The sequence below is a fragment of the Callorhinchus milii genome, unplaced genomic scaffold (assembly GCF_018977255.1).
Source record: "Callorhinchus milii isolate IMCB2004 unplaced genomic scaffold, IMCB_Cmil_1.0 Scaffold5, whole genome shotgun sequence".
Taxonomy (NCBI): Eukaryota; Metazoa; Chordata; class Chondrichthyes; order Chimaeriformes; family Callorhinchidae; genus Callorhinchus; species Callorhinchus milii.
In genome coordinates this window covers 5,129,996-5,157,329 of record NW_024704746.1, presented here as the reverse complement: position 1 = coordinate 5,157,329, position 27,334 = coordinate 5,129,996, and the positions used below count along the sequence as shown (strand labels likewise).

Below are 27,334 nucleotides of genomic sequence, written 5' to 3'. Positions count from 1 at the left end.
GAAATTTCTCTTCAGTTTTTCAAGAGAGATTGTTTTCAATGTATACAAAATTGTAAAGGAATCTCTAGCTGGTCACCAGCCAGTTGAGTAGATGTGGTCTCTGGTTGGGCTCCCCCGAGCCAAGTTTTTGGATTTGTCTGAAAACCAGACTTCTATAATCACTGTATTAGATTTTGCGTATTCTCCTCACAAGCCAGAGGACCCAGATTTTATTCCCAGGCGCGGTAAAACCTTAGACAAGTTTCCTTACTCCATACGCTTCTGTTTACCTAGCAGTAAGTAGGAACCCGGTTGTTAGTCGATTGACGGATCCCTTTCCGGGAGTAACTAGCCCTCCTAGAAATGTAGTTACACAATCCATGAATGTTTGTGGGACACTGATATGCGCAATAGACTGCTGTGTTTCACCCACAAAATAAAGTAATTAACTTTGCAGGATATCCTGTGAAGTGCTTTGACGGAAGGTGCTATATCAAATGTAAGGATTATTGTTATTATTATTTAGCTTCTTTGCCAGCTTTTAGTAACCAACATGCAACCCAACCGCTGACAAGTCACTCTGTGTTTGTTACACTGTAGAGCTGTAATGTTCCATTCCCTATAATCCTTCCCATAATAGTGCCATAACACTCAAGTGGTTGAAAGGAGAGAGATCACAGGGGACAGACAGCAAGTTGCAATACTGGCTATTGATTTTGGGGAAAAAAGGAAAGTAATTTTCAGGGAAATTAGTGCTCCACCAGCTGAGATCTAACAGCTGTGTATGAGTAGTTTTGCTGCAGCCAAATCCACTGAGGTTTAATAGAAGCTGCACCTTCAGTTAACAGTGACAGAGAGAAATCTTATTTTCTTTTATTGCTTGATTATGGAGCTATGAGCTCTTTTTCTTTCACTGTCGACTCTTTTATCCTCCTCAGAGCTTTTTACAGGTTGTCCACAAAGTCCTGTTACCCCCTGTTACAAAATAGTGATATGACATTACGGAGGAGCTGAAACAAGTTGTAAGAGATGCATTTTGCCCTCGTCACTCCATCCATGTTACAGAAGATGTGGTACCAAACATGGCGTTGGATAATTTTCTGCCATGAAAATGATGGCGCTCACTCACACCAATCATTTGGATGTCGAACTACAGTTAAACACTTGTACTGAATATAATTAAATATTTCTAAATACGATTATCATCATTCTTCCACATATTTCAGTTGTTATTCAGGGCACTGTAGAAAAAAAACATGGGGGTAACAGGACTTTGCGGACACACTGCTTTTGATGCTGACTAGACTTTGCATCAAGTAATGTGGCAAAGGAGGTGGGAGTTCTGTACCCTCTCGAGACTTTTGTAAAGTTGTTAAATTGAATGAAGTTTGGATAAAAATAGGGCTGTTTGCAATCATAATTTGCTGTTACATTTTCTTAGCTGATTAGAAATGTTTTAAAATTCAATGGAGTTGAAATTACCTGGAGGGGGAATGTGTGCTCAAATTAATACAAAGCAGCATCCTCAAAGAAGACAGCACCCCAAGGAAATAAGCCAATCACCATTTGCAACAGCAATATATTTTGATATATTTTATTTGTTCTGTTTTTTCAGGTGGAGGGATGGGGGAGGGATAAGTGAACTGATATTGCAGGCTGTAAATTCTTATTATTTGGCACTTAGTTTGTTGCAAACTAAGACCTGGGGGTTAACTCACAGAACCACAGAATGTTATAGCACAGAAAGAGGCTATTCGGCCCATTGTGCCTGTGCCGGATCTTTGGAAGAGCTATCCAAATAGTCCCATTCCCATAGTCCCATAGGCCTGCAAATTTTTTCTTATCAAATACCTTTTGAAAGCTACTATTGAATCTTCCACCACCCTTTCAGCCAGTGTATTCCAGATCGTAACGAATCAGGGTAAAAATATTTCTCCTGGTCTCCACTCTGGTTCTTTTGCCACTTATCGTAAACCTATGTCCTCTGGTACCGACCCACCCGCCAGAGGAAACAGTCTCTCAATATCTATTCTATCAATTATAAGATTTGTAACTAGTGAATCTTGGATGTATCACAGACGATCCTCTAAACTCGGCATTGGGCTCCACCACATTAAGCGTTCCGAGATGCCGTGCGCTGTATAAATGCAAGTTAATGTTGTTGCTGCTCCTAATACATTCCGGAATCAGATAAGCAGGATGCATCCCTTCAGGGAGAGATTGCACATTCCATTCCAACAATATCTCTGGAATTTCCATGTGTAGCATGGAAATCTCAGTTTGGTTTGGATACGTTTAAGCATGGTGATGGGTTTTCGCATGTGTCAGACACTTGACAACCAAAAAAAAATTCAGGCACACAACTACCTCGTCACTCCCTCCACACACAAACACAGAATGATCCTCTATATATATTATATATGTGTGTGTGTGTATATGATATATACATCAAGCCTGCCGTTGTTCAAATACCATGGGCTTGGACTGAGAACTGCCTAGGTTCTCTGTGATCAATCTCATTTCTAAATAGCAGCGCAGAGTGCTGGAAATCTATAAAAATGTATTTTGCAGAGGATCATTCTCATTGTGGCTGTTTGATGAAAAAAGATGTGCTGGAGGGTATAAAAGGAACTCGATCGTTTTTTTATTGCTTTCTCAAAGGCCATTGCCAGCAGGCTCCAGTCTAATGCGGAGGGTAATGAAAGCACATTCAGAAACTGACTGGCTGATTGACAAGCTAATGATTGGATGAGTTGAGCACTCTGTACCCTTGCATTGCGAAAGAAAGCTCAAATTCCACACCGCCTGCTCAGCATTGCTCTGTGCTTCAGTTACAGTAATATGTTTGGTCAGAGACAATTTATCAGTCCACAAAAATACACAAACAGTCGATTGTGTTGCATTGAAATGATTTGGTTAGCAGATAGCACTTCCTCCAGGGCCTTTGTGTAAAGGAGCTCTTGTCCTGACATATTGTGTGAAAATTAAGGGAGTTGATAAACAACTGGCATCATCTTGTGTCGTATGCATCACCACTCAGCTCTAATGAACACTTGCTCTGCACAAGTGTATCATCTGGGTGTAGGCAGGCTCAGTCAGGCTCACCTTCTATCTGGAGCTTTGCTCGTTAATTGAGGATAACAAGCATTATTTAAATTCTGGCAATTCATTGCTGAAAGTTCGTGGTAATGCTACATCGAGATACAGGTGTTCATCACACACCATGTGTAAACTCGTGTTTATCACAAGCCACGTGTAAATGCACGTTTACCATGCACCACTTATAAATGCAATATTGTAAAGGGATTTCCTTTAGTTAGAGACTATACCTTCACTGAGAGCAATCACAATCTGCACCACACACGGTGATGTCACCATTTCACTTGTGTGACATTGCATTTAAAACCTTTATTTAGTGTGCGGTGAAGAACCTATTTTTAGTCCTCTGAAGTATTTGGTTAAAATCTTCTATTTTAAGACCTGAAGGATTTTCAACAAAGTGCTCTGAGTTCTATAATAATCTTCTGAACTTGCCCAAAAAAAATGCTTGAAGACGCAATTCCACAGTTCCCTCTGCTCTAACATTTAACTCCCTACTCAAGTGGCTACAGGTACTAGTACCTGAGTTACACACACTGTTCAGAATAGGCAGCTCTTGCTCTCTCCCAGTGGCATTCTTTAACCAACAGGTCTCCGGCGAAAGAAAGAGGGGCCCATTGCTCCACAATAGGGACAACAAAATAATTTTTTTTTAGCAGAGTGATGGTATGTGGAACAAACTGCTGCACAGATAGAGGAACAAAACACTATAAAAGGTTTCAGAATCATCCTTTCACATCAAGAGGAGTCTCAAAATGATTCACTGTAAAGTGGAGTGACTGTATTTATGTAGGCAGTTTGAACACAACAGCCAGTTTGCACACACAATATCGCAAAAATGGGCATGAAATGAATGACCAATTTTATTTTGTGGGTTGTTAGCCAAGACAACTGGAGAAACTCCCTTCTCGCTTTAAATAGAAGGTAATTTTCCCACTCAAAACAGGCAGGTTGCACCTTGATTTAACGTCTGATTCGAAGGATACCACTTCCAACATTACAGTGCACTTCAACCAGCTTGTGTTTGGAGGTTAAGCAGGTCTAGGGCTTGAACCCACACTTTCTGACTGAGGTGAAAGTGCTACCAACTGACGGAGACTGGTACACAGTAACTACAAAAGAGTAAATATTTATACTAATTATAAAGTCTGACTTTGTTGGTTGCATCTACTTGCAATGTTACTCATCTTCTCATCTATTTAGTTGTTTAGTTCTTGGATTGTTGTTTTTCACATATTCCTTGATGCTTATTATGTAATGGCAGTGGATAATGGAAGATCCTCCGACCTCTACAGATCCAATCAGTAAGAGCGAGGCAGTGCTGAGCGAGGGTGAGGGATCTGCACTTGAGGTTGGGAGATTTCTCTGCTTTGATATTGTGTAATTGTTGTTTTTGTTCTGTTCCTAGTTCAGAGTCTTCACAGCGCCATTCCATAAGGTTGAGTTTGCAGATTTCTGGCTGGCTGACCAGTTGAACAGCCTGGTTATGATCCTGATGGACTTGGCGTACGTGATCTGCTTTTACAGCTTCGAGCTCAACTGGACCAGGAGTGGACTGGTTTGTTCTCCAGGTAATTGTCTGCATAGTACAGTCATAGTAATGGTTTCTGGATGGCCTTACCTTCATCTCCAGCAACTAGTGCCACCTGCTGAACAGGTGAGTGGACAGGGAGATGGAAGTGGGGGTGTCACCGTAATGATGTTCAAAATCTGAGGTTTTTCCAATAGCTCAATGGATAAATCACTCTAATTCTGAGCTACACAGAGGAAGCTCCTCTGTTTTACACTGAGGTACTTAGACTGAGCTGCCGTGACGGTGGAATAGCTTCAGTTGGCTTCAGTGTCCCAATGTTCAAGTCCATTTCGACCTCTGTCAGTTCCCAGCCTCAGCTAGGGGTGTCCACCAGAATCGTCTAGGGCTTTGGGTTATCCTCCTGACATGAAAAGCACTGTGTAAATGTAAATTGTATTGTCCATTTGGTAGAATAAACGTCTCAACAATGAAACTCAGCAATGATATGGATCACTTATTGGCAATCTCGCTCAGAAGGATGGCCGATGTCTTGAAGAAAGTGCTTGTGGAGTTGAGTCAGAACAAATCATTTTGCTGTGCTGCACCTGACCTGCTCAGTGCTGACGTTACTCAAAATGTAGTCAAATGTAGTCCTGGCTCTCACAGTCTAGCAACAGCATTCATAAACAGATCACGCTTTGCTCTCTGTGGGGTCTAACATCCTCTATATCCCTTGAGTGACTTGCAGCTCTGAACCGTTGTGTTTTGAAACAAAGGCTGTCTCTCCTGTGTCGGCTGAATAAATAATTCTTGCCTTTGCTGTAAAGTTAATATCGAAAGGCCTCAAAGTGCTTCAAAGGGAATTCCTGTCAAGTGTAGTGACTTTATTTATGGATTACTTATTCCATGAAGAGACTAAATTCCACCAAGTCCTGAAAAGGGGAAAAGAGAGTAGTATTTAATGGTAAATTCATCCTAAATCGCTAAATAGGAAATGGGAGCAAGCCTTTGCTTTGCTGCTGATAATCCACTCTGGGATACGAAATGCAAATTTTCCCAGCTTGACCTATGAGAAAGTCTAATTTGATATGTAAATATCAAGGCTTGCAGTGTTATTTCACGCTCGGCTTCTCTCTCTGCGAAACATAATCTATTCCAAATTGGAGGAGCCAAGGGGATTTGCATAATTGCACATGTGGCCAGATTGCAGAGGATAGAAAACCTTCAACAAACTAGAATAGGAATCTGTGGAAATCGATTGTGAATATAAGCATATGAAGTATCAGGTGTTGCATCCCTCAGCCATTATCTGCTTAAAGCAGTTGATATGCTGTTTATTATTTGGGGTGATTCAGCAATGATGTAACGTAACACTGGCGTACCACAGCAGCTGGTTCCTCTGAAGAATTGGCAACGCTGCTCTGGCTTTTAATGGGCATATTAAACAAGTGAATACCGTCATTTTAATTTATTTTCCCCTTTCAATGTGATGTTGCTATTATCTTGTTCCCATTGGTCTCACTCACCGCTATCTACATTCAAATGTTGCTTCCAGTGAAACATTTATATCCACCAAGCTTCAAAAACACATTCGCACCTACTTTATGGAGCTATAATGAGTCACTTAACAGCAGATTTGTTGCATTGGAGTAGGTTTAAGCTTGATACTTGAACAGAAGAAGTGCAGTGTTGTGTAGTGTAAGGTACAATGGTATGGAGTGGGTGGTGGTATTTTTCTGCTGTGAGATAAGTGGTTGGGTATAATGGGACAGCATTCCCAGGTTTGCTTGCCCAGCTCTGTGATCTGCTACATGTAGCCTGTCTCTACTCAAGCCCCGTTGAAACCTGTCATATGCAACTCTTTGGTTCCAAGAGTTCTCAGCATTTTGGTGTATTTTTGTATCATTTTTGTCTCAGGCACTGCTAGGTTGGCGGATCAGCAATCATTTCATATAAATAAACAATTGAAAATATTGAAGGATTTGGCAGTGGGTTTACAACAAGCAGCTCTGCTGGGAGACTTAGTACCAGCAGTGACATAATAATAATGGCCTCTTTTGATTCTTTGTGCGATCCTATACAGTGAGTATTGCCAGAGAATTTAACTTTAGGATACACAATAATAAATATAAATCTTTGCATTCAATGCAGAGCCTCATCACCTTGTCAAAATATCATTCTGCGATTCTAATTTAGTCCCTCTACTCTTTTGTGGTGTGCCTCAAAATGTAACTCGTATTGGTTTCTCTTTCAGTCATCTTTCCTCTCCTCACCCATTTCAGCTCCTACCCTCAGCTCTGGTGCTGACACCATATTAGCCCGTCCTCTTCCTCTGCTCAGCAGGCTCAGACCTGCTCCACATCCCCTGCCCGGCCCTCCAGCCTCTCTGCCCCTACTCTTTGGAACTCCATCCCACAGTCCCTTCTTCTTGCTTCCTCCCTTTCCTCCTTCAAGACTCTCCTCTTCGACCAGTCACCCTCCTTACCTCCATTCTCTCTGTCCTCCACCGCTCCTGATCCCAGCCCCAGCTCCCGATGTCAAAGGCGCTGTGTAAATGTAATTTGTTGTAGTTGTTGTTCACTGAAATTTGTCCAGTGCTTTGGGCTATCCTCCTGATATGAAAGGCACTATGTAAGTGTAAAGTGTATTTGTCACCATGTCTGATTTGCCCTTTGTGCCTGTTCTAGGTGTGGGCTCCAGCTACTGCTATGAAATAATACCCGTTGTCCAGTGTCTGCCTGCATGGGTGCGCTTCGCTCAATGTCTGCGCCGTTACCGTGACACCAAACGGGCGTTTCCTCACCTTGTCAATGCCGGCAAGTACTCCACCACCTTCTTCGCGGTCGCCTTCGGCGCTCTCTACAGGACCCACAAAGGTAAGCGTCTCCCTTATTAGATGGACCAAACAAGCCAGGGAGACATGCTTGAATAACGCAGTGGTTTGATAATGTGCTTTATGGAAGCGGAAGTGACAGCCAACACGATTTACTGCGTTTTTAGGGAATAGAAACTGATTTCCTCATTTCCCAGGCATCATTCTGTATCCAGGTTAATGTCCTTTCAATTCCTCATGTTTCTCTGGTTTCCTTAGAATCCTCAACCTCTAAAATCTGTGTTTGATGCCCTGAAATGCTTTCAGTTTGGTGCCTAGAGGCAGGTTAGATAGGATGCATTTGTTTCATCGGTTGTTCTGTGGAATCAGACTGAGGGCTGTGTAAATGTCTGATAAACAATGGCAGCCAGTAGGCTAAAGTCTATTTTGCTATCAAAACCGGAGTGACGCGACCAAGTTAAGTCCAAACTTGACATTTTATGCTCCGCTACCTCTTATGGTCTTGTTGCCAAACAATATTAGGGATTAAAAATTCAAATTGGGGCTAAGGCATATCCAAATATGTTTTTAATCTATGTTAGTTTTTAAAAAAACACTTTTAAATGATATGCAAATGATGTATGGTTTCTTTGTCAATGTACATGCTCATAATCATGAGGTGTAGCACTTTTTGTTGAAATTTACCGGCAGGTTTCCTCTGGGCAATACTGCAATGCTGAATAACGTTTTAAACCGTGCTGAACTGCTGAATATTTCTGCCTCCCCAAACCTTTCACTTGAGCCATGCTTTCTAAAACAGCTGTGAGATTGACTGAACAACAACAACAAGATTACATTTATATAGTGTCTTATAGGGCTCAGGGAAGGAGAAGGGAGGGGATGGGAAGGGGGATGACCAATGGCATGGTCGAAGAGGAGGGTTTTGAGGCAGGACTTGAAGGAGGCTAAGGAGGGTCGACGCAGAGTGATTGGGGGATGGTATTCCAGAGGTTGGGGGCAGAGTAGCTGAAGGCTCTCCCACCAGTGGTGGGGCCGGTGGGTCGGGTGACGTGGAGCAGGCCGAAGCCGGCTGAGCGGGCGGGTTGGTAGGGGTTTAGGAGGTCGCAGAGGTAGGATGGGGCTAGGCCATGGAGGGCTTTGTAGGTGAGGAACAGGATCTTGGAACTGGATCCTCTGAAGGATAGGGAGCCAATGGAGTTGGACGAGAGTGGGGGAGATGGGGTCATGGAGTTTGGCGCGGGAGAGGACACGGGCTGCAGAGTTCTGGATTATCTGTAGTCTGTGGAGGGAGGAGTTGGGAAGGCCGACAAGCAGGGCGTTTGCATAGTCGAGCCTGGAGGTGATGAAGGCATGAACAAGAGTTTCAGCGGCCTGAGGGGTGAGGTAGTGGCGGAGTCGGGCGATGCTACGGAGGTGAGGGAAGGCAGAGAAAGTCATGGCTTGGATGTGGGGAAGAAAAGAGAGTTGAGGGTCGAACAAGACACCTAGGTTCCTGACTGGCTTGGTGAGTTGAAGTGTGCAACCATGGAGGTTGATGCTGCCAGAGCCTGAGGTGCAGAGGCACTGGCACGAGCCAATCAGGAGGGCCTCAGTCTTGTTCACATTCAACTGTAGGAAATTTGCTCTCATCCAGGACTTGATGTCCGACAGACAGTCTGTCAAGACAGCAGTGGTCCTGGAATTGAGGTTGGAGGCAGAACAATAGAGTTGGGTGTCATCTTCGTACATATGGAAGTTAACCCAATGTCTGCGGATGATGTCACCGGGGGGAGCATGTAGGTATTAAAAAGGAGAGGGCCAAGGACAGAGCCCTGGGGGATGCCAGACATGACAGTGCGGGAGCTGGAGGAGAAACCGTTAGAGGCAACAAAGTGGAGACAGTGAGAGAGAACGGAATCGAACCAGGCAAGGGCAGGTCCGCAAAGATTAAGTAAAGAGGAGAGGCAGTGTATGAGGATGGAGTGGTCGACAGTGTCAAAGGTAGCAGAGAGGTCGAAGAGGACAAAGAGGCAGAGGGAGCTCTGATCACAGATGTTCAGAATGTCATTAGTGACTTTGACCAGGGCTGTTTCCGTGCTATGAGCAGCGCGGATTGGAGGGGTTCAAAGAGGGAATGGCGAGAAAGAAAGGAGCGGAGCTGGGACTCGACGACTCATTCCAGGACCTTGGAGAGGAATGGGAGGTTAGAGATAGGGCGGTAGCTGGAGAGGAGTGATGGGTCCAGGGAAGATTTTTTTCAGGATGGTGGTGATGATGGTTGTTTTTAGGGGGGTGGGAACTGAACCGGTGGACAAGGAGAAGTTGATGACATTGGACAGGAGAGGTGCCAGAAGGTGGAGCTGGGAGATGAGGAGATAAGTGGGGATGGGATCGAGGGAGGAGGTGGTGAGTTTGAGTTTGCGAACAATCGTGGTGAAGGAGGAGGGAGAGATAGGGTCGAAGGTGTATAGGGGGGGATGGTTGGGGGTGGGTCATGAGGGAGAGGTGATGTGGAGGTGGCAGTGGACGGAGCAGAGGTGGCTGAACCTATCCCCTCGATTTTGGATTCGAGGAAGTCCAGCATCTCCTCACAGTTGGAGGTTGAGGAGAGGATGGGCGAGGCGCAGGAAAGTGGACGGAGGAGACTGTTTGCGGTGAAAAAGAGAAGCCTGGGGTTGTCCTTTGCCTCCAAGATAACCTTGGAGTAGAAGGAGGATTTGGCGGAGGCAAGAGCGCAGCGGGAGGTCTTGGTGTGGTGAAACCAAATCTGCCGATGGACCATTATTTTGGATTTGGTCCAGGCACGTTCGGCAGCTCGCACTTGTGCCTTGAGGGAACAGAGATGGCTGGTGTACCAGGGGGATTTATGGGAGTTTGAGGCAGTTTGGGAGGTGAGGGGGCCAAGGGAGTCCAGAATGGAGGCGAGGGAGTTGTGGAGAAAAGAGAGTGAGGAGGGGAGATTGATCAGGGAGGGCCAGAGGTGTAGGAGTTCAGATGACTCCAGGGCAGGAGAGAGGGAGGAATTTTTTTTCCACGGACGGTATGTCATGGTGGAGAGTTAAGAAAAGGGAAGGGGTATGGAGGTGTTGAGGGAGATGAAGTGGTGGTCCGAGGTGGCTTTATCAATGATGGTGATGTCCGAGACGGTGAGGCCCCGGGTGATCACCAGGATTGAAGGGTTGAAAGAGGATAAAGCGTCCCTTTCCAACCTAAATATTTAAACTCTGAGCTAATTTATTCAGTGATTTCAAACTCCCATTATGCACCAAATTCACTCATGTTGCTGTGCTTTCGTGTATGTGTGTATATATATATAAAAATTTACTTTACAGTATATTCTATGAAGCGCTTTGAAACGTCTTCAAGACGTGATAAGGCGCTATACCAAATGCAAGGACTATTGTTACTATTGAATTGGGATCTTGTGTACTAATAGATTTGTTAATTTAAAAGAATAGCTTTTAAGTGGGAATTAGACATAGTTAAAAAAGAAAACTACCACAGGGTTTGGGGGAAAAGGACAAAGGAGTGAGCCTAAAAGGAGGGCTCTTCCAGGGAGCTGGCAAAAGGAAATCAATGTGTTTTGGCTCAGTCCAGATGTGCAGCAGCAGGGGTGATGCTCAGCTATACAGAGTTTCTGCTCTGTGCTGTGTAAATTATCTCGCCCCAAGCAGCAGTACTGATGTTACAGTGTTCCTCAGCTTCCACGTGAAACCTGGCCTGTCAATGAGGTACTGGGGCCGAGGAACCACATCGCACTACATGTCCACGCTGGACAGTAAAGAATTTGTTAGGAATATTGCAAATCATTGGTTTCTGTATGGTTTGCTTGGCTTCACCGGCTCCCCGTCCCCCAGAGGATTGAGTTTAAAATCATTGTCCTCAACTTTAAAATTTTCGGTAGTCTTGCCCCATCCTACTTCTGTGATTTCCTAAAACCCTACCAACCTGTCCGCTCTCTCCCCTCTGTCCAGCAAGTCATTAAAATGATATTCCTGCTGTATACTGTTTCCTAACGTTCAGAGTCTGAATTTGCACATCACATTGCTTTGTGGAGGGTTGGGGGGCAAAGGTTCCTGTCCAATTAATTCTTTTGCCCAGTTATCTTACTTTGAACAAATACGGTGAAGAGGGCGACTGAGAATCCGCATGGTCTGACCATTGAGGCACTGACATTAAAGGTCTGGATTTTTTTAACATTAATTTAATAACCACATTATTTAGAATTGAAGTTTCCACTTAGTTTAGTTTGTGGGCATTGGCTTTAAATCATTTGAATTAATATCTCTAGGCTGTACTTTTTAAGATGTAGTAAGACATTTCTCATTATAATGAGATGCTTCCTCTCCAAGGAGACAGGTCATCAGAACTGATTTTTTCATCAAGGCTTCGGAGCGAAATCTCTTTGGTGACTGACCACAACAAGCTTGCTTGATTTAGGAATTGTTTACTGTGCTCTCGCCCGCATGTTACTTAATAGTAATAAAAAGCCTGTCACTCACCGCTCCATCAATCTCCTGCATGACTCACGTGAACACACACGAGCGGTAAATGTAAGCCAGGCTCATTTGACTAATTGCCTTGTTTCACTGCTGCTCCAGTATGTTCATTTTGAAGAGATACTTAGTGTTCATCTGCTCAGCATTGATGGGATCAGGTCATTCTCTCGCTTTTTGTGGTGATATTATGGGATGTTATTAGAGGAGAGAGGTTTTCATCATCATTTTCCTGACTAATCTGGCAGTTGATTTTGTCTGTTCAGAGAAGCTTGTTCTTGTTCCTTTGCAAGCTGCAAATCATCCAAAATTCTGCAGCTCGTGTACTCTCATGCACCAGGCTCTGCGACCCCATCACTCCCACCCTCGCCCGACTCCACTGGCTCCACATCCCCCAGAGGATCGAGTTCAAGATCCTCGTCCTCACCTTTAAGGCCATCCATGGCCTTGCCCCCTTCCTACCTTTCTGACCTGCTGACTCCCTACCAACCTGCCAGCTTTCTCCACTCATCAGGCTCCAGCCTGCCCCATGTCTCCCGCCCGACATGCCCTACCGGTGGCAGGCCTTTCAGTCTCTCTGCCCCCACACTCTGGAACTCCATCCCACGGTCCCTTCGCCTCACTTCCTCCCTTGCATCCTTTAAGGCCAATCTCACCACCCTTCTCTTCGACTGTGCCTTTGGTCTCCCTCCCACCTCTCTGCCTTCCCTCATCCCTACACCACCCCTCCTTCATGCTTGGGCCCTGACATCTGACTGTTCAGCGCTTTGGGACGTCCTTCCAACGTGAAAGGCGCTCTCTAAATGTAATTTTGTTGTTGTTGTTAGAGCCATATCAACGCCCACAAAATATACATACAGTCAGTTGAATTTACAGTATATTCTGTGAAGCGCTTTGAGACGTCTTGAAGGCGTGATGACTTCCTATATCAAATGCAAGTATCATTATTATATCCATGAAGTTATCTTAATCCATACTCCCCACTCTCAAATACGTTTTTTTATAGTAAATAATTAGTTAAGATACAAATCAGCCATGATCCAATAGAATGGCAGAACAGGCTTGAGAGACTGAATGGCCTAGTCCTATGTTTGAAGTCCTGCATTTGACAATTGCACTCACTCCACAGGAACTGGAAAGGTTCATGTGGAGATGAGGAACCGCGTGGTGACTGCATGGGACGTCCTCTTGGCGTGAAAGGCGCTATACAAATTCAATTTTTTGTTGTATCTTGCTGAGGCACAGCAAAGGGAGTATTATCTGGATTAAATGACCTGTGAGTTCCCGAGGCTGACACCAGGGAGAAATGTAGAAGAAGCACTTCTTGATGTTCTGGTGCTAATATTCCAGACGTTAAGAAGACAAAGATTCACCAGAAAATATCAAGTCCTTTGTCGTTTACATATATCATCCATGTTGAGGGGGAAGCATCCAACAATTAGAATAGAGTGATCTGTGTCTTAAAATGTCCAGGAAATCCAAATCCATCCAAGATATAATAATGATCCCTGTATTTGATATAGTGCCTTATTGTGTCGATAAGATGCCTCAAAGCGCTTTACAGAATATACTGCAAAGTGAATTGCTTATGAATTTTGTGGGCTAAATGCGGCAGCCAAATGCAGGACTTTAAACATAGTAGGCCAATTGTGCACATCGGTGTCCCACAAACAGTCGTGGATTGAGTGACCGAATTATTATTTTTTTGAAGGGATTATTACCCCCAGAAAGCGATCCGCCAATCGACTTGCAACTAGGTTCCTGCTTACTGCTAGATAAACAGAGGACTCTGGAGCAAGGAAATTTGCCAAAGATTTTGCCCTGCCTTTTGCCCTCTCACTTGCGAGGCGAGTACTCAAACCAATACACTACCAGACTCCAAAGATAGTGGCTGATGGCCATCTTTTAGGTTGTCAGCCTGGCTCAGTTGGTAGCACTTGAGTTATAAGGTTGTGAGTTCAAGCCTCATGTCGGAGGTTGAGTTCATAGCCCAGGCAGGATACTCCAATGCAATTTTACAGGTAAAATTGGTCATTCACTTCATAGCTGATTGTGGAACATTGGCTACGTCGTTCACCTACAAAATACATAATTGCTGCACATTACAGTCAAATACTGTGCTTTGATGAGATGCTACATCAAATGCAAGGATTGTTATTTTTATCTTTCCTACAGATCTAAATTGTGTTCGGTTCACATTCTCTGCTTCAGGGACATAATAAGGAATTCTCCACATTCGCCTGGGTTCCTATCCATTCCCTTTCATCCTGATTTCTAATGGAGGCAGATACAGTACATTACCCCTTCTCCATAGCTCAGTGATTTAATTCTGCTTATCGCCAACCTGGGTTTTTTGTTTCTGCCCCTAGGCATGTCATAAAATAGATTTGATCTTCCCATTTTCCTCCCAAAATTGTATTGTGATAATTAAGTTAAATCAGACCATCATTAAACAAGACAGTCACTCCCGAGATGGATGATAGTTGTCAGATCAGACTGCTCGTTGGAACCGCTCTTGCTCCTGCCCCATTGATCTATTGTGATTGTCGTGGTTTACAGATGTCACAATAGGACAGTGAAAAAGATGTGCTTATTGGATATGACAAGCACTGTTGTGCAATGCCTGGAAATGTTCAGTTACTGAAATTAATCTTGAGAATATGGCCACACTACACAACCCACATAAAATATTGCTGTTCCAGATGTTGCCCCCAAGAGACTCGCCTGTCATCATTGTTGCTGTATATTGCAGTATTGTGACACAATGAGTGACCGGTTATCTTCCAAGCCATCCTCAGTTAGACTAAAATACCACGAGCTGTCGTTTGATCCTGAGTTTGTACAGTAATGGTGAGAGCTATTCTTAGCTCTTCTGTATTTAATATCCCCCACGGCAGTTCTTGTCACTTGAGCGTGTGTACGGTCTGATGACAAGAATGGCTTCGGTCCATGTGTGTATGTGGTGGTGTTATTATTTAAAAGATGAAAAAGCACATTTCTAAGTTTGATTTAAATCATTTGGTGCTGAACCCCACACAGCTCCAATATGGGATATGAAATCATACCTGTAGCATCTCACATACATTTTAAATAATACTAACAATAATAATTTGGTCTTTCGATCCATGACTGTTTGTGGGACGTTGCTGTGTGCAATTGGCTGCTGTGTTTCACCCACAAGATATACAGTCAATCCATTTTATGGGATCTTCCGTGAAGCGCTTTGAGGTGTCTTAATGTTGTGACAAGGCACTATATCAAATACAAGGAGTATTATTATATTTTATCTCTTGTCTTCTCATCTGTTCCCTCCTCAAACTCCCCTGGGTGAAGGTCCACGATGTTGTGTAACTCGTTTTGGTTCACCAGAATGTAAGGGTGGAGAGTGAATGTCCTAGGGTGAGAGGGATAGCTAAAGCCCACACTGGGCAAGTTAAATAGTGCTGTGATTTTGCTGCTGGTAGTGAAGAACCTTATCGGGGTGATATAGAGCTTGAGAGCTGGTTTATACTCCCTTGTGCGTCACATAAAGGGTTAAGAACCTAATACCCTGTTGTTAGCTCGGGTCTGAAATGCTGTACTCTGTCCAGCGCCTTGGGACGTCCTCCCGACGTGAAAGGCACTATACAAATGTAATCTTGTTGTTGTTGTTAGCTGTTTGTTTGGCCTGCTTCATAATTACAATTTTTTTTTAAACAATCAACACATTGCCCGAGAGTTTAAGGAACTTTTGAGGAGCCCAATTTGGTAAGAAGGTCGTGAAGTTTAAGCCGCAAGTTTCAGCTCACCGTCTAGGCTGGTGAAGTGCTGTGCAAGCTGCATTGTCAGAGATGCCGTTTTTCCGATAAGACATTAAACCATCTTCAGTGGGCAGACTTTCAGCCTTTCTACCCCTGCCTGGAGTCTCTCTGATTTGCTCACCTCCTCCCCTCGTTCAAGGCATCTTAAACCACGTTTTGGTCATCTTTCTCTCCCCTGCCCCTCTCCCCCAAGGCTGAGTTGTCAGCGATGTGAGATCCTGATGTGAAAGTTGCTATATAAATGTAAATTGTATTGTATGTTGTATAACTTTGCTCCTCCCTACCTCTGTGACCTGCTAACACCATATTGACATGTTCACTCCCTTCTCTCAGTGGACTCTGGTCTGTTCCAAGTCCCTGCCCACCCCACCATCATCTGTTGGGTCTTCAGCCTTTCTTCCCCCACCCTTTGGAATTCCATTCCATAGTCCCTCCGCCTCACCACCTCCCTTGCCTCCTTCGAGGCCTGTCTCAAGACCCTCCTCTTCGACCGAACGTTCGGTCACCCTCCCTACCCTCCACCCCTCCTGATCCCAGTCCCCAGCTCGGATACAAATCCTTGGCTGTCCAGTACCTTGGGACGTCCTCCCGACTTTAAAGGTGCTATGTAAATGTAATTTGTTGTTGTATGGATTGTAAACAAAGGTCTGTCAGGTGGCCATTGGAATAGCCCCCTAGTGCCTCGTGCAGTGCAAATTCTGCAATGGTAAGTTTCTGCAGTCAGGTGCAGGGATAGGAGTTGAGGATGGGAGGAACAAAAATACAGCAACAGTGCTTTTAATTTGTTGCTAAACACCCACCTCCCAAACTTGCCTCAATGGCATTTCAAGGGCAGCAAAAATGCCACCACATCCCAAGCATATGCTGCCATCTGCTCTCATGCTAGGCTGAGTGTGTACTGGGGAAATGCTGGGATTGGCACACTGTCAGTTTGTGACGTCCACATGTGAGCAGGATTTCCTGTCAAATGTTCAATTCTAACCAGGTCCAATTAGACCTGAAATAGATTGTAATGAAGGGTCTGACGGGGCTGAACCCTGTGACCAATGTCATCTAAAATAACCACTGTGGGGGAGGAGGCTCATGACGAGCCCGGTCCCAGGCGCCTGTCCTCAGGACTGAGACTGCTGTTATTCATGCTGTCTGACCTCCTTCCTCTCAGAGCCAGGCACTGTTCATAAACTTTAACATGAGACCAGAGCAGATCTCGGTGTAACACTCCAGGGCTGTGCACTTACCTGGCCCTCCAGTTCTGTGCTCAGAAGATTCAGAATACCTCATTGAAAGACAGGGTGACAACCAACAGAGCAGAGTTGGATGAATGGAGGGCTGACTGGTGGTGCTTAGTTGCAATGTGTGACTGATGAGCGGTGATTTATGTTCACCTCTGAACCAAGTGACCTAGAGGTTTGGAAGCAGCTGTGTGGATGCTGTACATAGCCCAGAAGGAGGCATGTTATGTAACAGCTCAGTGACTGATGTGGGTCTGGATGTAATAGTGGTAATGTACATCCATCTCTTTAAGTGGAGCAGAAGTATCACGTATCTGAAGAGGATGAATTACAAGCTGATGGTAAACATTTTCTCACGCTCTAGTGACTCTGACAAATTCCACGCCAAGAGTGCTGGAATGTATGTATGTTAGGGACATGTGAGAGTGGGTTTGTTAGTAATCGGTGTGACCCCAGGCCTATCAATATGCTATCAATGCAGAGATGGAGTCCTGTAGTCTAGAGGTTAGAGCACTCATAAACGAGAGAAGCTGTGTTCGTTTCCTGGGCGGAGGCGAAGCCTTAGGCAAGTTTCCTTACTCCACACGCGTCTGTTTACCTAGTAGTAAATAGCAACCCAGTCGTTAGTCGATTTGGCAGATAACTTTCCGGTGGGCAATAATCCCTTCAAAAAAATAATAATAATTTTGGTCACTCAATTCACGACTGATTGTGGGGCACTGCTGTGCGCAATTTGCTGTCAAGTTTCGCCCACAAAATATATAAAGTCAATTCACTTTATAGTATATTCTGTGAAGTGCTTTAAGACACCTCAATGATGTGATAAGATGCTATATCAATTGCAAGGATTATTATTATGGGCTGGTTGTAACCTGCACCAGATATTCCCAAACACACTTCTATTTTTTAAACTCAAAATTTCCTTTGAATTTTTTTTGAAAACCAGTGATGATGTTAACCAAATGTTATCAGTGAATTGAACTGTTCAGTGTGAAATCTCAACTGCAGTTATGTAAAAAGCAACAGAGAAAGAGACCGAGGAGCATGGCTCGGCCATTGTTTTCATGTATTTGTTTCGCCCACAGAATACACAGTCAATTCACTTAACAGTATATTCTCTAATAATAATAATAATCCTTGCATTTGATATAGCGCTCAGGACGTCCCAAAGCGCTTCACAGAACACACTGTAAAGTGAGTTGACTGTATAATTGTGGGCGAACGCGGCAGCCAATTGCGCACAGCAATGTCCCACAAACAGTCATAGATTGAAAATGACCAATTTTATTATTGTTTTTGGTTTTGGAGGGATTATTATTAGGCTCTGTGTGGAGTAAGGAAACTTGCCCAAGGTTTCGCCCTCTGCCTGAAATTGATCTCAGGTCTCTCACTGGCAAAGCGAGTGCTCTAACCACTGAGCTACAGGACTCCACTATGAAGGGCTTTAAGACGTTTCAATGACGTGATAAGACTCTGTATCAAATGCAAGCATTATTATTATTCATTGAAATTACAGTGTAAGATGGGCTGAATGGCCGGCTCCTATGTTGTCATTTTTCTGAAAGTTACAAAAAAAATGCACGTTCAATATAAAACATGACATTTTAGAATAATAGTAATCCTTTTCGTATTGGGAGGATATCAAATCCCTTCACAGGATTTACCAAAAAGTGTAGTGGCTGTGTATTTTGTAGGTGAACACCGCATGACTATCCAGCTCAAAGAGAACTTCTGAACTCAACTGATTTGCCATTTCAACCCTTTAACCATCGTTGGCCCCACTTTCAGCCACTTCGCCCCAAAACTCTGATTCACTCTCCCTCAATCCTTCCCCCTTGCCCCTCCTTCCCCATCTTCAGGTCACGCCTGAAGACCTTCCTTTTCGACCGTGCTTAAGGTCACCTCAGCCCACCTCAGTGTCGGGTCTGATACTGTCGAGCACTCTGGGACATCACCCTGCGTGAGGGCACTATATAAATGCAAGTGTGTTGCTATCCTATTTGCCTTGTTCATCGTTGACACATGCTGTTTGGGCATGACGAGTGACAAGTGGGCTAACACTGCCAGGTCTGTTGTTGGCTGTCTCCTCTAATTTCACGCCCGTACTCTCTTGTTCCTGTTCACCTGGCAGCTGCTGAATACTACGTTTGGAGATCGAGAAGTACCTGAATATCAGGCCACTCTCCGGCTGCACAAAAATTAGTTAGTGTTAATCAGTGGAGGGCAAAATTCTGCAAACTTCTGTATAGAACAAAAATCCTTTGGATATTTAGCCCCTGAAAGTGGAAAAAGAGCCTGAGCAAATTCATCCACATTATTCATTACTTAGGCGTACCTGTGACAGCAGGCACACATATAATACAAAGCCAACATTAAAAAGCGCCTCGATCGATTGTGCATCTGTAGTCTCCTAGGGGGGTTGCATTCGATATTCACACAACCCTTTGTGTGAAGTAATATATTCTGGATTCAGAACATGTATCCACTGTAGATAGTTAATCATTATACAGATGCCTCCCATTACATAAGATGTGGTCGTCCAAAGATAACATTTAGATATTGTGCTAATATTCTATTAGCTCACTATTCTATTAGCTCACTAGAACCTTTTTGCTTCATTAACAATACAGCAGCTCATTTGACAAAACTGCAGTAAATGCATAGATGGTTTCGGATAGAAAATAAGTCAACTGAGAAAACTGGTTTGTGAAATCTAATTTTTCCTATAACTGACGCTTGTGATATTGGCAGAAATAGTGTCTTATTTATATAAATTCAGAATTCATCCTGTTGGAAGCGAAGCTGTCTTCTGCTACGATAAGTAACTGCGCAAAGCTGTAGTCATTATTTATTTTTGATTGAAACGCCGGAGCTCTCTCTGCAGGAAGCCAGGCACTGCGGTACAGATGGAATGATTTTTCTAAGCCTCCGAGTAATAAATGTGCTGGGTGGAATACCAATGCTCTTGTTTTCTCTATATTGCTGGCAATGTTCAGGGGCGTGAGGACTAGCCAGCGGTGATTGAGTTGTAATTGCTTGCCTGCAGTGATAGCAGCCTGTGAAGCCTGTTCAGAATGATAAGAGGATGAACGTGTGTGTGTGCAGGGGGGGGGCTGCTGTGGGGGAGGGGAATACAAAAAAGCAAAGCACCGAACTGTTCTGTTCCTTGTGTGAATGTGGGTGTAGAGCAGCCCCAAACAACCGCGGAGGAGGCATGAGTTGGGCGGGGTTGGGTCCCACAATACAACCAGCAAAATGGTGTGGTCTAACCAGGTGGGTCGCTTCTGACCTTTCTAACCATAGAGGACTGTAGATAGATTAGCTGCTAATATCTATAACTAATATCTGTAACAGGAACTGCTAATATCTATTGAAATGTTGTACTATGAAAATCAGAACACTCTTAAATCCAGGCAGACTCCGACTGGTTTTAAACAATTGTGTCTGAATTGTCCTGTGACCTGATCTCCTTTCTGCCACGACAACCTGTTGTAGCACCAGGCACAATGGTCCCCACCTTGGGGAGTGATCGGACAAATCTAACAGCCTGAAATAAAGGGAACCTGCAAATGCAGATTAGTCAACTTATTCTGAAAGAGACGAATAAATAGACTGTATATTTCTTTGTTCTGCTCTGTATTGTAGGGGCTTCCCCAAAATAACCCTTCTTGTCCTGATAAAGGGATCCATATGGAGCATTGACTTATCCGTCTCTATGTATGTTTTTATCTTTCTCTGAGATGCTGACAGCCTTTTTTCCCTCTTTCTCTGAGAGGCTGAATGTCTCTCTGTCTCTTTCTCTGGGAGACTGATTGTCGCTCACTCTCTTTTTGAGTTGCTGACTGTCTCTTCAGAGCTAGTGATTGACAGCCATTGACCTACATTGCCATTTAAAAATTCAGCTTTCAGTGTATTCTTTATTCCTCCTGCAATTTCTTGCTGTGGCCATCCTCATGCGGCTCCACCAGCTCCACACCCCCCACCCCCTGTCCTTGCACGTCCACTATCCACTTCCACAGGCTTGGTCACCTTACAGCAGTCTCCTCTAATCCTCCAAGCCCAGCTATTCACTTCACCCAGTGAACAGCCCTCTTCATGCCCCCTGCCCTATCCATCCCACCATCAGCTTTTAGCCATTCTGCCACCTCTCTGGAATTGCATCCCAGAGTTCCTCAGACTCACTTCTTTTAAAGCCTGTCTTAAGATTTGTCTCTTTGATTGCGCTTTCGGGCATCGTTTCCTCGCTTGGCCATCCACTTGCTTCAGCTCCAAACCACCTTAGATGGGTTGAGTGGGGCTGTCGAGTTAGGCCGGTTTGAATCCAAGTACTGGCCTTGAACCCATCTTTGGTAAAACCTCAATGAAAACAATGGAGCAAGATTCCCCACTCGTGCGTCTATCCCCCTGCTATCTCTGCCCGCTCCCTTTGTTTCGCTGGCACAGACCTGCTGGGTGAAGGGCACTGTATAAATGCAAGTTATTGTTCCCCACTACTCAGAGGATAGAGTTCAAAATCCTTGTCCTTGCATTCAAAGCCCTCCACGTCCTTGCTTCTCTGTAACCTGCTAACTCCATACCGACCTGTCTCCTTTTAGAGGGCTCTGGCCTGATCCATGTCCCTGTCCCACCCCACCATCGTCGATCGAGTCTTCAGCCTTTCTGCTCCCACCCTCTGGAACTCCATCCCACGGTCCCTTCACCTTGCTCCTTCCCTTGCCTCCTTCAAGGCCCATCTCAAGACCCTCCTCTTTGACCACGCCATCGGTCACCCTCCTACCCCCACCCTTGCAGCCCTCCACCCCTCCTGATCTCAACCCCCAGCTCGGGTGCAAACACCTCATTGTCCAGCCCCTTCGGAAAGACTCCCGACATGAAAGGAGCTACATAAATGTCATTTGTTGTTGTTGTTATCTTGTTTCAACATCTACTGCCAGCCATTTCATTTCCTTCACTGGCGATAAATTCCACGTGAGTGTAGATTAACACTGTTTATGTAGCATTTCAGATGGCCCAGAATTTGGCAAGCTCTTGGATTCAATCTTACCTCTGAAGTTAAAATCCTGTTCTTAAAAGAACGTACAGAAAACTGGCATCAAAACTCGTAGCAAAATTCAGGAAGCGGTTCAGGGAGTCCATGTTCTGGATGCCCTGAAATGCCACAAATCTAGTCTCTGGTGGGATTTCTCCTCAGTTGTTTTTCAAGGGACATTGTTTGAAATGTTTACAAAATTATAAAAGCAAATCTCTAGCTGTTCACCAGCCAGATGAGTAGATCTGGACACTGGGCTGTGCCCTGAGCCAAGTTTTCATCTGTCTAACACAGCTGGAAAAACAGATTTCTGTCATTGCAGAATTAGATTTCGAATGCTCGCCTCACAAACAAGAGGAAATCTTAGGTGAAGCGGGGTGCAAACTTAGGTTTCCTTACTCCACACGTCTGTTTACCCAGCAGTAAGTAGGAACCTGGTTGTTATTCGCTTTCCGGGGATGATAATCTTGTCAAAAAAAAACGCAATTTGGTCACTCAGTTACGACTGTTTGTGGAACACTGCTGTGCGCAACTGGCTGCTGCGTTTTGCCCACAAAATACACAGTCAATCCTTTCCAGTAACAACAACTTGCATTTATATAACGCTCCCCAAGCGTGCCCGAGCTCTTGATATATTCTGTAAAAGCAAAGAGAAGTCTCGGTGGCATAAGGCTCTATTAAATGCAAATGCAAGTATTATAATATTTAAAAGCCTCCATACTGAGTTTTAAATCTGTTCAAAAAGGTTTTCAGATTAGCCCATTTTTTTCTATTAGAAACTTTTCTTTCCCTCGCCCCCGCCACACAATCTAATGTTGTCCCTGAACCCATTCGGCTTCAGGATTTAATTAGAATAAATTAATCAATTTGGAAATTAATTTGGAATAAATTAATATGTAAATGAAATGGTGTTGCTCAGTCCAGTGAGAAGCTATAAGTAACAATAAGCTTTGCATTTGACACAGCGCCATATCACATTTGCAAGACATTTCAAAGCACTTCACTGGATTTTATTGTAAAGTGTAGTGACTATGGATTTGTGGACAAATCCGAATTTACAGTAGCCAATTTGTGCCCAACAACGTTCTACACCATGAAGTGATTGCCTATTTTTATCTGGAGGATTGTTGGCCAAGACACCGGGAGAAATTTCCTTTTCTTTTTAAGTAGCACCATTGGATCTGTAAAAAAAAATACATGAACAGACAGATGGGACCTGGGTTTAATTTCTCATCTGAAGAACTGCTCCTCCAACACTGGGTGTCAGCCTAGGCTGTGAGTTAAAAGTCCCAATGTGGGGCTTGAACACCAATCTTTTGACTCAGAGGCAAGAGTGCTTGTGACTTGGGCAGGGTGATGAGCAAATCTTTTGTGCTTCTTTTAATTCTGGTCAACAGCTGGATCTGTTTTTTGGGAAGAGAGGGTGAGGCCAAGATGCTGGACTTGTTTAAGTACCAGTTTGCTGCTTTAATGGGAAAACGGAAAACCATAGTATTTTTGAAGGATCAGATCAGTTGGACAGTGAAATCAAATTATTTCCCTCAAATATAAATGGTGAGAGCAGACAAGTCACACAGTGGTGAAAAAAGATGATATTCAATGTCATAGGTATCACATCACCAAAGGTCTGATTCTAACTGTCCAACTACTGAACAACTGTCTAATTAGCCACTACCAACCTACCAATGGTTCCATCTGACACCAGTCGTCGTCTCTGAATGCTGCTCGTATTTGGGGCCTCTTAGTCCAACTGTGGGGAATCCACACCTGATCCTGACTGGGTTAGATTCCAGTTCGCATTGAGCATAGACTGTCTAATAACTGAGTTTCTTCAGTGTAAAACCAACAAACCCTGATAGCAATATCATCTGCTTCAGTAAGTTGGAAGTTTACACTATAAATAACATCTGCTGGACCTTGCCTCTGGAGAATGAGAAGGAAGAGATGCTTTAACTATGTGACATGTTAGCTTTGTGCATTATTTTAAACCCCTCGGGACCAATTTCCTGCTGGCCATTTTTACGCCAATTCCCGTTGACCCAATAACATTTATTTTATTAGAATTAGTCATTCAAAATAACTTAATAATACGGCTCAATGTGGACCCAGACCTGTCCGCATCTATTCCCTTGCATAGGACATTAACCCTCCCAGCTGTTAACCAAATCCTGTCATGCCTGTCAGAAACATCTGTATCAAAGCCTACAATACTGGATGAGTAGAAACTGACTCAACCATTTTTCATCAAGCCACTTTTTCCAGTAAAAAGGGAGTTTTATCTGTATTTGTTGCACATGTATCTATAGGCAATGGTTAGCATACAGAAGTCCTGTAATTGATTTATTTTCACCTGGAATATTTCCCTCCGAGATTGGAAGATCTTGCACGTTTAGAGAGTCCCAAAGTGAAGTTGGGACTTGCTGAAAAGTCTCAGGAGCTGCACACACTACCAGCTGCATAAACATGTAGGGAGATGGTGAATTGCTCTCCGGCCTTTTCTCACTTTGGTAGCTTTCTGTAAAGCTCGATTTCAGTCCAACTTTACTTAAACCAACTTCATCTGGCTCAAATCATGCTCCCCACGCTTTTGTAAAAATCGCAAAGTAAATCTTTAGCTGCACGTTTCTTTAATAAAATGTACCTACTGGCGCTTTCGGTCATCTTTCTTGGGTGATTGTTATTTTGACACATCCAGGCGGCATGCTAACCTTAACCTGGTGCTTATCTCAGACTCTACCACCTTCTGAGAAGTCTGAAGCAGAGGTTCTGCTTGCCAGATCTGTTTACAATCTCTCCGGAGGGGGGAGCTTGCTTTCAGCAGTCACAGTGTTGTTATACTAATAATATACTAATCCTTGCATTTGATATAGCGCTTTTCACGTATTCTCGTCTCAAAGCGCTTCACAGAATAGACCGTAAAGTGAATTGACCGTATATTTGTGGGCAAATATATACTATGAGGTAAAGCTGCAATTGAACAAGCTAAAATCATGCAGTTTACTCAAGGGAAGGGCTTACTCTTAAACTTCCTGGTTCTTGTTGTGCTAGGGCTATCTACCTGTTAGGGTGTGTGCAGTATTTGGGTGTGTGCAGTATTAAATTGGAGCTGAATAGGAAGAGTCCAACATGCTGCTGAGGAAGGTGTCTGACTGTGAACAATCTGCCTCCTTCAGCTGGATAAACTCACAAAGCCCTCATCAGTTCTTTGCAAAAGATGTTAGACCGAGCTCCCGTCTGTCTGTTCAGGTGGACAATGAAAGTCCTATGACACAATTCAAACAAACAAGTAGTTTGTTCTTCCTGTGTATCCTAACCTCCAATCCTTCAGATCCATTCATGGATGTCTGTCAGAACTTGCTATGCTATGAGCAAATCGGTTACTGGATCTATAGATAGTCACTCCACTTGACAGCGATCCCCTAAAGTGCTTTGAATCGTTTCATCTTTGTAGATGCTGTGGAATGCAAGGATTATTATTAATAATTATTATTACTGGGATCTGGGTATAGGTCCCAGAAGGAGATAAGGATTCAACTACATCCAATAGTGTCCAGCAACCACAGGAGGCTACAGACTGAAAGCCTCTGTAAAACTAAAAAAAAGCGTTATATTTTGCAAGGAGAGAAGAAATCCATTGTTTAAAAACAAGTACAGTTTTTTGGATAAACGTTTTATTATAAAATGGTTCTGGTACAACAGCGCCCCCTTTTGGTTACCTAGAAAAAAGCACATTTGACCATTGTAAATCACAAAATTAGCACTGAGATTAAAGGCCTTGTGTTGTGAACAGCATTGTGGAAGAGTACAGGATATGAATATGGATGTACTAAGGTTAGAGGACCAATTCAAGGCATCAGAGACCTGAAGGGGAACAGTGCCAGTTCACAGAGATGAGGTGTTGTTTTGATGAGGTTACGCTACCATTATTTTTATTTGAACAGAGAAGATTAAGATAGGATCAAAGAGAGGTCTTTTGAGGGGATGAATGGTGACAACACTTCCTGATGATCGGTTAATTGTAGCCAAAGAGCTACAATGTTTGGGAGAAGATGAGTGAAAAGTCTGTGAGGCCGAGGGGATTGTCACTGAGAAGAGCAGTGATAGGCGTATCGCCTTCTGAGAGTGTTAGAGTTACCAAACCGGATTGATTTCACTCATTTTCATATCTCTTTTTGCCCTCTCACCTCGCTACCTATCCGATTTGCTTACCCCCCCATTCCATCACCCGCTGCCTCCACTCGGCTGGATAAGACCTCCTGTTTGTCCCTCGTCGCCTCCGCTCCACCATTGGTGGCCGTGCCTTCAGCCACATGCCTCGAAACTCTGGAATTCTCCTTCAATCCCTCCACCTTGCCCCCTGCCCTCCCTATTTTCAAATCGTGCCTAAAGACCTTCCTTTTTGATTGTGCTTACGGTCACCTCCCCTTCCCCCTTTCCCCTTGTAGCCAACCGCCTCTCGCTCTTAACTTTTTCCTTTAAAGTCGATCAGTGCATTGAAAAGAAGTGCGAGATTTCACAAAGCATGAGCGTCAGACAATCAGATGTGAATGATTGGATTCACTGTTCTGCATTTCACTGTTAATCTGAGACCATCACTTGAGGGAAATCTGTGTACTTAGTAGATATGGGAGCATTTATCGTGGTTACCAATGCATAAAATCACACTCGAGACTTTACAAAAGAACTCTTGTTTTCTTGATGAATACTTGTATTTTCCTTTGAGAATGTTTGCTCCAGGGCTGAAGAATAGTTTTCTCCCATTCACTATAGTGTAGGCTTAGCCAGGATTCTATCTTAATGCGTTAGATTAGGATAGGATGTGGCTTTCCACAGCTAAATTCCAGTGTACGCTGAGCAGAGAAGAGGAGCCGAGTGCAAAGTGTTGGACCCACAAGGGATAGAGGAGGCAGCACGGAGGCCCATTCATAGTGGTGTGGGGAAGAGGCAGGCATTTAGATGTCAATGTTGGTCAACTTGATCTCCCAAGGTAGCTGTAGAGATTTCCATACAAATATATTTTGTCTCACATAAATGTCTTTGAGGTTTGGGCTATGTAGTACAGCAGGGTGATTTGTGATATGTGATATGAAGAAGTAGGTTTGAGGCAGGATTTATATAAAGATGGAGAGAGAGAGAGAGAGAGAGAGGAAAATCACCCCAACAAAGCAATTATAAATATAAATATCTCTTATTAATTTGCTCTAGCATTTTACATAAAAACATTTTCCCTAAGTTAAACTCTGAAAAGGTTTAACTTGGGGCAAGCAAACGTTTTGAGCCATTTCCTCTCTCCCCCTTACACATTCACAGACCATGCAAATTCACATTCCTTCAAAATAAATAAAAATAATTTGGCACTCAATCCACGATTGCT

General features: G+C 43.8%; 1 protein-coding gene across 1 annotated transcript in view; it reads left to right on the top strand.

Moving 5' to 3' along the window:
- The window catches only part of LOC103184770 (xenotropic and polytropic retrovirus receptor 1 homolog), a 127,419-nt gene that overhangs the window by 87,873 nt on the left and 12,212 nt on the right, over window positions 1-27,334 (top strand). The window contains exons 11-12 of the mRNA XM_007902949.2: window positions 4,487-4,649; window positions 7,279-7,467. Coding sequence (XP_007901140.1) covers window positions 4,487-4,649; window positions 7,279-7,467 — 352 coding nt within the window. The remainder of the gene's footprint in view (window positions 1-4,486; window positions 4,650-7,278; window positions 7,468-27,334) is intronic.